Genomic DNA, 13,350 nt, shown 5'->3' on the forward strand with positions numbered 1-13,350 from the left:
TCTATTTAAACCAAACTAAATCCATCCATTACTAATTCATTAATCTTATATGGAAATCTTATTCTCCATATATAGTTGTGGGTGACACAGATACAATCTTATATCACAGTTTATGTAATCTTATATTGCAATATCAATAAAGTTTATGTCTTGATGTAGTACGTTATCTGGAAACCAGTTTATACGTTTATTGCAGGACATTTCCCACAATGGCCTAATATAACCAAATATATCATAGTGATAACTACCACAAACAACATGACAAAAACCGACAGTAGACATTTGTATCCTTTGTATTGGCTATATTGTGATATCGCCCTGCCCTATCCATAGGTTGAATTCTTGCTTATAGACAAATTTCAGATTTTTGCATGTTAAACTGGCCTACTGTGGACTTGTTTAAAGACTTAAACGACCAATTTTTTTATAATCGGTACAAGTTACATCGTCCCTTACAGGGACCTTGTTATGATTACAGTTTATAACTTTATGTCTTAGATACTGCAATAAACAAAACATATGAACAATGAGTCTTTCAAGTTTGATAAAGGTGTGGTCTGTTAATCAAACTGTGTTATCAGTGCAGATGCTACTTAGGAAGTAATGGGTACCAGTGTAAACTTGTAAAACATTATAAAGCACAAGCCCAATGTACACTTGTCAGAAACCACACAGAGAAGTCATACAGTGTGAGTGTTCATCTGTCTCCTGGATGTGTAACAGTTCAGTGTTAAATAGTTTGGTGGTCTTATCAGCGACCATAAGCGCTTTTTATTACTTTTGACTAATCAAACCAAACACAAGACTGTAACATGTGAAACTGAAGGCTAAACCTCCCATTAGGGTTCAAATGAACGAATTACCTCACATTGTTCAAACAGCCAGACTGCGGAGGATAAAGTTGACATTTAGTTGGCTCATGTTAAAGAGCAATTTGTCAGAATAACGACATAGAATTTGATGATTATCAAAGCAGTTATTGGACATCCATTCTGAAAAGGAAAGTCAAATTGACCATCGAGGTTTGAGGAGGAATGTTAAACTACCAAACAATTAATTTTTCTTTAATGTGCATGTGTGTGACGGGGACTGGAAGTTTGGGGGAAGATAACAGACAGAGCTGTGTGTGTGTGTGTGTGTGTGTGTGTGTGTGTGTGTGTGTGTGTGTGTGTGCGTGCGTGCGTGAGTGCGTGCGTGTGTGTTTCCTTCATAATAGAGAGTAACAGCGAAGGAAACCATAAAAACGTTTTACCGTTTACTTTGTGAATCATTAGTTACTGTATTATATACTACAAAATACCATTCAGAAACATTTTTGTCTCTTCTTTCAGATATCAAAAGTTCACTATTTGGCACAAGAGTCTCATTGAAAGATAACATTGAAAACTTAGATTACTCACCTAATTTGATTTTCCTTTGATTCATTGGAAAATGTGCCTTGGGCAGTCACATATTTGCTCGATCCACGATAACTAAGTGTAGTTAAAATTCACTTTTGTAAAGGACGTGGAGAATGTTAATGTTAAAACTAATGGCCATAGTTATTGTGGAAAGCAAACAACTGGCCTTCATTCGCTGTTACTTTTTCTACATGTTGAGTCCAGTCAATATTTGTTGAGCAGGAACGGCTCTCTCATAAAACTAGAAACAATCAAGCAAAAAATATACTCTGATATGTCAAAGGAACATTACTGCTGCAGGCTGGTGAAATTTTAAGTTGAGCTTATCATACTAATTAATTTTTTTTTTGTTCTGCTAACAGTTCTGGGGAAAAAATATATCGATGCTGAATGATGGAAAAATGTTGTTAAAGAAAGGAATAGTTGGACATTTTGGAAATACATGTATTTGCTTTCTTGCTAAGACTCTTAAGTTAAGAAGATTTATACCGCTGTCATATTTATACGCTAACTATGAAGCTACAGTCAGCAGACGGTTGGCTTAGCTTAGCACAAAACCTGGGAATAGGGGGAAACAGCTAGCCTGACTCTGTCCAAGGGTTAGAAAATAAATAATGATATCTGCCTAGCATCTCTAAAGACTCCAGGAAGTTACTGCTCCTGCAGTCAATAGCCCGGCACATAACCACCTGTACAACCACATGTGGTCATTTTTGCCATCCCTTGACTTCAGACAGAGCCATGCTAGCTGTTTATGCCTGCTTTCAGTCTTTATGCTGAGCTAAGCTAAACATCTGCTGGCTGTAGCTTCATAGTTAGTGTACAGAAATGAGAGTGGTGTCAATCTTTATCAATGTTTTTCTTTTACTTAACTGCTGCAAATTATATCAGTTTATGGATTACAGTAAATTTCAGGGTAGACTGTTCCTTAAAGACTTTCACATTTAAAACAATGCCTATTTTTGATGGATGTCCCTCATAATATGAACAGACAATCTTCAAAGTTGGTGCAAGTGCTTATGTGATCCTTATTTGTAAAGATATTATGTACTTATTATAATGCTTAGTATGCAGAGAGAACATATATCATATTAGATTTTTTTCTAGTAGTTTGACGTGTTACTTGACTCATAGACAGTTCTCTTCCCCTCTCTTACCTCTCACACAGAGTTAGCATCCAGGATGCAGTGAGCCAGAAGAAGAGGATGAAGACCAGCAGCGTGCGCGCCGGGTATTTGTTCATTAGTATCTTGAGAACAAAGCGGAAGGTGAAGTTGATGTTGTTGAGCGAGCCGATGCTCCTGTAGGAGGCACTCAGCAGCACTTTGCTATGCAGCAGGATGGCTCTGTGCACCAAGTACAAGCGGAGGAACATCAGCACTGATAACAGCAGCTCCACATCCATCAGGGCCTCACGGTGGTGGTTGGAAACACAGAGTGGAGCTGAGGAAGAGGAGTTGGCATGGAAGCCAACCTCCCAGTACGTGCCAACAGGATGGATGACACAGACCAATAGCTCCAGAGTAATCACAAGAACCCTGTGACTGGTCATGGCAATACGCCAGTCCACCTGGTTGTGGTCAATGATAAACAGCTGAAAGATGGAAGAGGACAGGAAAGACAGAGAAAGAAGAAACTGATAAACTGCTGATAGAAACCAATACAAATACAGTCACATTTTGATATTAATTCAAGTCATTATATTCTCTCTTGAAACTTACATAGAAAACACTGGATATTCTCTGACCTCTTATTTTCTTATAATACTAGTTGACAACATTGTTATTACGGTGCTGCCCAAAGTTGCCTGTTTTGTTGCACCTGTTGATGTCTTTATGATACGACTGTTTCATTAGGCTAAACCTTGGAGTAAACAGATTTCACTATTCTGTCTGAACAACAGTGCAGTAAAAACACAACACCTTTCAACTTATTTTTTTCAAAACCTCAAATCAAATGTTTTTACTAGGTCACACAGAAACTTATCTTATTATTCGGCATGCTAGGATATGCATATTTGTGTGTATGTGTGTGTTTTGCATCTGAGGCTAAAAACATGCAAATACACAGTTATCTACAGTACATCATGTCTTGAAAGGTCTGTGATAAGAAACATGTTTTTAAGCCTCCAACAATATGAAACGCAGATATCCAACAGAAATACTGTACAATAGTTTGTATGAGTGGTTCATATGTGAGAAAATGAGAATGTGTTCTCAATATATAGCTTCACTGTCACTGTGCCTCAGTTTGTTCAAAAAAAGTTAGAAATTAAGCAGGTCTACTTTTTCCTCTCCTTGCTCCACTCATTTGAAGCATCTTGATGTTCTTGGCTCGACTTATTTTGTCACCTCTGACACCCAAGATTTACATCAGGCATCACTGAACACTGCTTAGTCTCCACCCTTAGCCTGTCCCTCCTTATCTCCTCTCTGCACTTGCATGGATCCCACTTGTATCAGACACACATGACTTGCAACCAAACTGAAAACATTGTAGGTGAGAGTAAACCCAGCAGCCTGAACAAAACCTTTCTGCAAAGCTGTGCATGAGGGAACATGAAAGAATGTTTACTCTGTTTAATTTCAACCACATCCCTTTATGTATATTGAATTCACACACAACGGCAGCTAGCCATGTGGATTGGAAAAATAGTGCAGCTGCAACACTGCATGTCTGTGTGGGCTGAGGTTTTCGTCCAGGTTTTTTTCTTTTACGCACACAGCAAATATAACACAGGTAACACAGTGTTGAGGCTACCATCAGTGAACCGAGAGCTCCTTATAAAACGATTGCCCTCAAGTATCTTGAATAAAGTATCATTCTTACCAAGCTAATTTGGAACAAACATTTACTGGTAAAAAAAGTAATTTGGCAAGTGGAGCCCTGAAGATCAACAAGGCACATACACAGGCTCTTACTCAGGCACACACCACATCATTGCCACATCACACTGTGAAACCAACAGTAAGGTCGGTCAAAGTGTGGCCTGAGGGAGCTGACTCTGCACTTCAGCAGCGTTTTGAAGACACTGACTGGAGAGTGTTCGCAACTCAGGCCACCCAAGACTCCCACACGGACATTGACTCATATGCCTCTTCCGTTCTGGACTGTAGCAACTCTCACATCAATAGTGTCACCACCCTCAAATGGATTACCACTTTCCCTAATCAGAAGCCATGGATGAACAGCAAGGTCAGACTCCTGCTGAAGGCACGGGACATTGCATTCAGATCAGATGATGCTCAAGCCTATAACTCATCCAGGGCTAACCTTAATAGGGGCATCCCGTCCAGTCGCACTCACCCCCATCATAATGAAGTGCTTCGAGAGGCTGGTCCTGGCCCATCTCAAGACCTGCTTATCACCTTCACTGGAACCCTTTCCAAGCACAGAGGATGCCATCTCTACGGCACTTCACTCTGCCCTGTCCCACCTTGACAATAGCAACACCTATGTGAGAATGCTGTTCATTGACTTTAGTTCAGCATTCAACACCATCATCCCCTCCAAACTGATCACCAAACTCAGTGAACTGGGCATCAATACCTCCCTCTGTAACTGGATTCTGGACTTCCTAACCAACTGACCTCAGTCTGTTAGGTTAGATAATCACACCTCCTCAACCATCACCCTGAACACCGGCGTACCACAGGGATGTGTGCTGAGCCCTCTCCTTTACTCCCTCTTCACCTACGACTGCACACCTGCACATGGCTCTAACACCATTGTAAAGTTTGCAGACGACACTACGGTGATTGGTCTCATCAGCAACAACGATGAGACGGCCTACAGGGAGGAGGTCCAGCACCTATCCTCGTGGTGCACTGACAACAACCTGGCTCTCAACACCAAGAAGACTAAAGAGCTCATTGTGGACTTCAGGAAGTCTGAAGCTGGCACACACATCCCCATCCTCATCAACGGGACTGAGGTGGAGCATGTCACCAGCTTCAAGTTTCTGGGTGTTCACATCTCTGAGGACCTCTCTTGGACCCTCAACACCTCTACCCTGATCAAGGCTCACCAACGTCTCTTTTTTCTGAGGAGACTCAAGAAGGTCCACCTGTCTCCTCAGATCCTGGTGAACTTCTACCGCTGCACCATCGAGAGCATCCTCACCAACTGTGTCACAGTCTGGTATGGCAACTGCTCTGCCCATGACCGGAAAGCACTGCAAAGGGTGGTAAAAACTGCCCAACGCATCACCGGTTCCTCACTCATCTCCATCAAGACTATCCAGGGCAAGCGATGCTTGCGTAAGGCGTGCAGCATCATCAAAGACTGTTCTCATCCCAACCACAGATTGTTCACCCCATTCCCCTCCGGGAGGCGTCTCAGTTCTCTCCGCACCAGCACCAGCAGGTTCAGAGGAAGTTTCTTTCCTGCGGCTGTCACCCTACTGAACTCTGCATCCCGGTTCATACTATTCAACCTGCACAAACACTTATTCTTACTATTCTTATAATGTTACCACACTGCACATAGCTGTACATACTGTACATATCTGTCTATATGGTTCATTCAGTATATCCATATTTATTCTGTTTTTCTTACTATATATTCTGTTAATACAATGCATATATCTATATCTATATTATTCTTACTACTAGTATAATGTCACTGCTACTACATTGCACATATCTGTACATGTTGTTCATACATTGTTCATATTACATAGCCATATTTATTCTGCTCTTATAACACTGCAATATATTTATTGTCCTGCCTATGCACCACCTGTCTATACTTTGTATATCGCATTGCACTTTTCTGCTTTTTTTGCACTTCTGGTTGGATGCAAACTGCATTTTGCTGTCTTTGTACTTGTACACTGCACAATGACAATAAAGTTGAATCTAATCTAATCTAAAAATCACAATAAGGGCGTCCAAACTGTTAAAAACAAAAAGGCAAACTCACCCTAATGTCCTTATAATGGAAAGCTATGATGAGGATCAGGAGACACCCAGTGGACAGGCTGATGGAACAGTTGATGAATAAGGCAATGTTTGAGCCCTGGGAAAGAAATGGAGACAATTTAGATAAGGCATAAAGATTTGATTTCTTTCCATTTATGTTCTCCATTATCATGATTTATGGAATAGCTCCTGAACTGAACCACACCATTTATTTTGCCCACTGTGGTAATGACAGGGGTGGAAAGAGGACCAAAGTATTCAAAGCAAGTACAAATGCTAATTATATCATATAAGGAGAGGTTCAGATTACCTTTACAGACAATTATTGAAATAAAAGTTCAAAACAGACAGTGACATTGTTCACTGCAGGCCAATGTGGCCTCCTGACTGATTTATTGCAGTACAAAAGCTTGTCCCACTCATTTCCCCTGATATTTATTTTATTTCAATATGTACCCCTAGAGCTGTGTACTAAGAACCCAGTAGTTAAAAAAAATTGGCCATGATGAGAAAATTAGTGTTTTGTTCCTCTCTCTCAAAATTTGGAACAGCTATCTTCCCAGAGACACTGTGACCAACAAATTGGAGATGCTAGACTGCAAAAAGGACTTGATCCCTCACCAGCTTCCCACCCAAGAAAAATTGCGCTGTGCCAAGCATTATATGCAGGTCTCTTTAGTAGTGAACAGTGTTTTTTTTTATCTGCACTGTGCTGGCGCCCCAGTCAGTTTGCAACATCAACTGACTTTAGTGTGTACTTTTATTTCAGAATGAATTGGTTCAGGTTCCAGTCAAATATCCAAACTACATTGTAGTTCTGAAACAGTTGATTGAACAGTCGATAATAATCGAATAATCATTTTCAGCTTCCCCAATGTAAGGATTTTCCCCTTTTACACTTTTTTATATATTTTTATATATCTGGGTTTATCTGCTGGTCATGCTTTTTGTGTTCAATCAATTCATTGAACAAATAATTGACAGAGTAATCAATAATGAAAATAATAGTTAGTTGCAGACCTATGGAGGATTAAATGGTATACATCTACAATTCATTACATGCTTGTTAAGATTACATCTATGAAAAATGTACTCTTCAGTAAGAAAATGTACTTCATCTGAACTTTGATTGTGCTTTTCACAATGGTGGTGCTCTGTTCCCTTTCCTTTCCATAAAATATGATTCCGAGCTAATTTAAAAGGAACATCCTGCTGATTGTGTTATAACAATATAACTGCTGGCTACTCTGTAATTCGTGTCTTTCCAAATGGAGCTTCATTAGAAATTTACTTAGGCCTAATGGAAGTGGAATGCGCTTGTTATTAAATACTTTCCATTCCAGGGAACTGAAAGCTGGAGACACAGATTAATTAAGAACTTAGCAGAGGCTTCTGCCATGCACCTTTGTCTCAGCAGGTCAAAGAGCACCTATCCTTCATTCATGCGTCTCAGCGCAACTGACGCAACGTCAATGGAAGTTTTTAACGGGAAATGCAGTTTAATGTGGTTTACAGTTAAAAAGATAATTACAAACTTTCAAACTTGAGGAAACTTGAGCATGTAGGTGGTATGGTGTGACGTCCGTTGGCAAGGTACACCGTTTTCCACAGTTTCTCCCGTAGCATCCATTCCACATCACGTCTGTATTTCGTTGAGGGCTAATTAGGAGACCCCACAAAAGCTCAACATTTCACCACATTCCATAACAGAGAGTTCAACAACATGTTTCTTGCCGAGTTTCTAAAATAATTTTTGTAACATTTTCATGTTGGAAAAAGTCATTTCAAGCCCGGTGAACCTAATCTGGGTTAACCTTAACACAGATTGTTTCTCATCTTGGAAGGACACCGAGCCACCGTCACCAGGACAGGCCACCCAAGGCATAGGAAAAGAAAATTACAAATAAAACACTGAATCCAGTGCAAAAGAAGGTGGCCTGGTTTGTGTGGACTGTAATAAATAAATACTTGCCAAAGAGATACTACATACATCTGACTTAGGTTTTCTAGTTTGGTTTGTTAGTCAGTGTGGTTTTGTTAGCTTTCATGTGGATTCTTGTGCTGAAAGTCACTCATGGAACTACACATATCCTGTAATAAACGTAAGAATAGGCTTACAAATAATATCCTAGTGGGACAGTCATAGAAAAGGAGACATCACTGCGGGTAAAACATTTGCAGGTTTAGTTAATGCCAACCAAAAACTGCACAAGGAGATTTCCCTGTGAGATTACCTGGTGATAAATCCTATGATTATTAGTACTACATAATCACTGCTGGGAAGAAAAAAAAACTACAGTATACACATGGACATTTTTCAGCAAGAGTGACCCAGTCAAACACAGCATCAGACAATGTTGATGATTTCTTGGTTGGATGTGTACTGATGAGTGAAATCATGGGACTGATGTTTAACAAGCTGCAGGATAGTAAACACTAAAGAGGACAGGTGTAGCTGATTAGCTGTCAGAGATGAACAAAAACCTGCAGATTACTGGTGAGTAGGATACCACTTCACTGCACTTTTCCCTCCTGGTCCATGGGAGTCTTAGCACTGCTGGCTTTCTTTGTGTCTGTGCGTCTCATCAGCCCCAGCCCCAGAAAACTATCTGGACTTGAGAACTGCTGCCCTACAGTAATATTACAGTTATCTATTGAAGGAGGACAGTGGTTCATGACCCAATAGTCAACAGGTTTTTATAACCACAACTCGCCACAGCAGCTCATTTCAATACTTCCTTCTCTCTGGTTGTGGATGACCAGCGAAACAACACAGATAACATACACATGTGGGCCATGTGTATGTTATCTGGTAGTCACAGCTCAGTTCCAGCAATGGCAATAGCTGTAGTGTGAGTTTTGGCTTGTTTTATATGGACCATAGCTGGGGAGTTCACTTTGGCCATATTGCAGCATACTGTCAGAAAAACAAGTCAACTTATGACCCTGACATTATACAGAAAATGTGGGCATTTTTGCACAGCTTTACATTAAAGTTAAGGAATTTCTATTTTAACAAGAAATATGACTACATTGCTGTATGTCTAGGTCCTCTGAGGTTATAGCTATAACTTTATTGTGATGCCTGTGTGATCCAATGTTACATTTCCATGATAATATTTTTGAGTTATTGAGATTGTTTTAATAAACTGTCAAATGATAAGACAAAAAATAAGATTTTTCTTTGTTTGCTGAATCATGTTTGAATCATTGCAGTGGCTTAAGTCAAGCCACAATACATTTACATTGTATAGATGTGAATTTATTAATTGACAGGCAAGTAAAAAATAATGAGTCATACTGTAACTAGCACGCAAGGAAATTGTCGTCCATTGTACATCAGCACTTCATTCCACCCGTGGCCCTGGCCAACAGCAAAACAATCAACATGTAAAATCATAACAGGAGAAAGCAGGCATAAAGTAGCTGAACATAGGGTATAAAACTGAAAGAGGTAAGGTTAGTGATGCGCAGAACCACAAATGAGCAATGCAAGCAATTCATACAAAACAAAAACATGTTGAGCTGCCAGCAACATGAACCATGACAACATGTTTGTATATTATGCAAACATTGTGACATCTAGTAAGATTTCCACAGCAAAGGAGACCATATCTACGAAGTATTACAAAGATTGTAGCCTCTATGTTTGTTGTCATCAGGGGCAGACTGGGACCAAAATTCAGCCCTGGCACTATAGTCACACCAGCTCACATTACCATGCAGCCCCACCCACAGACACGGGCATTCACTAATTACATTTGTGTACAGATGGTGAAATAATATAAGCAGTACCTTATGTAACAGATTTTTAAACATTTAATGTAAGTAACTGGAAATCACAAAATTCTGGTGGCAGGTAACAATTTAAAATATTAAATATAATGGAATATTATTATATTCAGTAGTCCAGTAAGGGGGCTTTCACATCCGGGACATGGGCAGGATACGACAACATTTGACCCCAAGGTCCAGTTGTTTAATTTGCATGAACAGGGCTTTATGGCTTTTTTTCCCCCAAGGAGCACGTTTTGCTCCCAAGTTGAAAAATGTGCAAGCGATAAAAACCCGTCCTCTGCGCTGTCGGCCTGTAAAGACAATTTATTTGTATATTAAAAAAAAAAATCTGACCGGCCCACATTAAAAAAAATGGTATGGCCCCTCTGGCATTTGCCAGAGTTGCCAGATGGCCAATCCGCCCCTGGTTGTCATTGTGTAGGTTTTAGGCTATTATTGTATCAGTTCTCAGAGAAGTGGTTAAACAGTAAGTTATATGTGAGAGCATATAGCATGAAAATAATTATTTCCAGCCTCAGATGTCAGATATTTTTTAGGTTGAATTTGGTTTTTGCCACAACATGCTTAACTTTTGGACTGCAAACCTGCAGTTTTATAATCACACATGGTTGAGAACCAGAATAAATAGAATTCATCAAAGTTATCCACTCCTCAAACATCAAAGAATATTCTTTTAAATGGACATCATGCTCCGCTTTTCAGGCTCAATATGTGGCTATTGTTGGATGATTGTTTTTGGGTTGGGTTGTAAAGTAATTCCAGCAAAAGTCGTCAAAGCTTTGCAGAGAGATGCAAGGTTGCAACCAGGTCAAAGTGCAAACTCTAGCACAGCCAAACTCAAGACAGAGAGACTTTTAGACTGGCCATGCACACACTAATTATACACTAAATGATGTGGAAAGATAGCCTGAAGTAATGTGAGCAATCTCGCTGTAGGGGAAGAGGTGAAATGTGGAAAAACGTTCCATAAATAGCCCTGTTTTTTGTGCATAACCATGAAAAGGTACACTTAAAATATAACTTTGTAGACTGGCATTTAATAGGCCTACAAGTTAGCCAGCTCCAAAATATCCTGCAGTGTACTTAAAAATGGCTTTAAATAATAATAAATTATAATAGTGGAGTGCGCTACCGGCCACTGCAAAGATGTTGTATTTTGTTAAGACAGACCCTTAATCTGTAATCAGTTCACAGAGGAGGAAGATGTAACGGCTCACGCTCATGACTTGGACATCACATAAAGTTAAAAGACAAATGCTCAAAACAGTTATATAAGCTATGGTTAAATCAGCAATGCAGCCTCTCCAAAATAATATGCTTTAACTGCAGTGAAAAACACTTTTCCAGTGCATCAGCATTTCCATGGTACAGAAGCTGATGCCTGTTGTTAGGAATGGACAGACAACACCTGTTCTTGGTTCGTATTTGTAAACTGGAATGGTATTGTCATATTCGTGCCAGCACCGTTAATTTCACGACCATACTTCTCCAGGTTCAGAGAGTTGCTCTGAACGTTTAAGGTCAAACCATATTTCCATAGGTTTCTCAAAAGATTAGCTGATGTGAGTTGGAAATGTGGGGGCTCTTTGACACTGTAATCAATCACTGACTGCACAGCATGGAGGTGGTCTGATTTTTTTGCAGCGTGCATGAGAACTTTTTTCCACATGTGGAACTGGCGTGTGCTGTATGAAGTCAGGGGGAGTTAATAATTTGTTGATTTCGTGGCCTGGCATTGTTATCCACTGAGATCTGCATGTTAATGTCATGAGGCTGTGTTACCAAACAGTGTGTCTGGAAATGGACTAACTAATCAGTAGGTCAGGGGGGTTCAAAGCCCAGGTGCAGGGTTTTGCTGTTGTGCTCCATGGGGCTTGGGCTGTCTGCTAATCAAGGAAGTTATGACAACAAATAGAGCCAGTTGTGTAATGGTGTTTTTTCTGCCCCATTTATCTAGTTATTGAAATACGTCATGAATAAAAGATAACATGGTTTAAGATAAATCTATTAATGTGTTTGTGTCAGTTCTATTATAGTCTAAGTTGTAAACTATTTTGAGCAGTTGAATCTGCAACACGAGGAGTTGAAGAAGAGTTGAGATGCAGCCACACAGCAGCAGAGCTATTGTTAACCAGCTTTATTTCTACTGCATGATGCTAAAAGCAAGAAAATTATGATTTTGTTCAATATTTTATCAGTTTTTGATGAGTTCAAGGCCGTACACCAAGGTGTCTCGACCAGCTGACAACACCTAGTAGCCTACATTTAGGTAATGTTGTCTAAATGTTCTAACTTTGGAGATGTAAATGCAGATGGATGCCATGAATTAAACCCTCTGCAATGTGCGCAAAACTATCTCAAGTTGTGATTTGATTTGTGAGATTGACATTTATTAGCAGAAGGCATCATAAGAAGAAATGCAGTGGAACATTCTTTAAGGCTATAGCTTTAAGGTCAAGCCCCAATAAAACCAAAGTGTCACATTTCAAACATTTCCAAACTAATAATTGTAATTAGTTATACAGTCAATTCTTACATGTTAAAGTCAAGACATTAGTTTGGGTTATTTCTTAAACCTACCGGTTTGTAAACGAAGGGACATATCTCGGCGTGGATAATCGTGAGCAGTATCCCGAGCAGAGCAGTCCCCAAAGCCAACGCGCAAAGGCGCTTTTTATCCTCTAACAAAAACTTTCTGTCTCGCAGTCTGTAGAGGTCGTCTCCCTCCGTGTGAGCTGTCCGCTTCCCGGGAAGTGATAGCGGTACGGACACTTCTGCCGAGTCCCCGCCGTTTCGGTTGATCAAGCCATCGCAATTTACACAATCCACTTTGGAGTCGCCGTGCAGGCTGCGGTTTGTCATCTCCATCTCCAGAGCGCACACGAGACGGCCGCCTGTCCCTCTCTCCCTGTCGCCGCTGTCCGTTGCTCCGTCCTCTGCCTGTCCGGTCTCCCCTTTGCTTTCCTCCCGAGTTGGGGAAGGCATAGTCCGATGGGCGCACTGTGTACCAGGCCCTTCTCTCGTTTGTCGCTCATTGAAGTAGCGGATTTACCAAAACACTTGGCCTCTAACACACCCTCACCTTAACACTCCTACCAATTTACGCGGCGTGGTTACGCGCACTGATGCCATTTACACACTGCAGTGAGCGATAGCTAGGCCTACTCTTATTTGCATGCGATATTATTTTAAGAGTGTGCGTCAGTCTGCCCCAAATGAATTATTTCTGT

General features: G+C 40.4%; 1 protein-coding gene across 3 annotated transcripts in view; it reads right to left on the bottom strand.

Moving 5' to 3' along the window:
* kcnn4 (potassium intermediate/small conductance calcium-activated channel, subfamily N, member 4) overlaps positions 1-13,350 on the bottom strand; it is a 24,687-nt gene extending 11,337 nt beyond the window's left edge. The window contains exons 1-4 of one of the 3 annotated variants that reach the window (XM_078253223.1): positions 12,701-12,786; positions 7,858-7,981; positions 6,324-6,419; positions 2,558-2,994 (exon numbers count right to left, since the gene is read on the bottom strand). In XM_078253223.1, the coding sequence (XP_078109349.1) occupies positions 2,558-2,994; positions 6,324-6,419; positions 7,858-7,959 (635 nt within the window). In that variant the 5' untranslated portion in view covers positions 7,960-7,981; positions 12,701-12,786. Of the gene's footprint in view, positions 1-2,557; positions 2,995-6,323; positions 6,420-7,857; positions 7,982-12,700 lie in introns of all 3 variants that reach the window. The other 2 variants (XM_078253220.1, XM_078253221.1) reach the window with 2 other exon arrangements.

Source organism: Sander vitreus, chromosome 6 (genome assembly GCF_031162955.1).
Source record: "Sander vitreus isolate 19-12246 chromosome 6, sanVit1, whole genome shotgun sequence".
In the NCBI taxonomy this organism is placed as follows: Eukaryota; Metazoa; Chordata; class Actinopteri; order Perciformes; family Percidae; genus Sander; species Sander vitreus.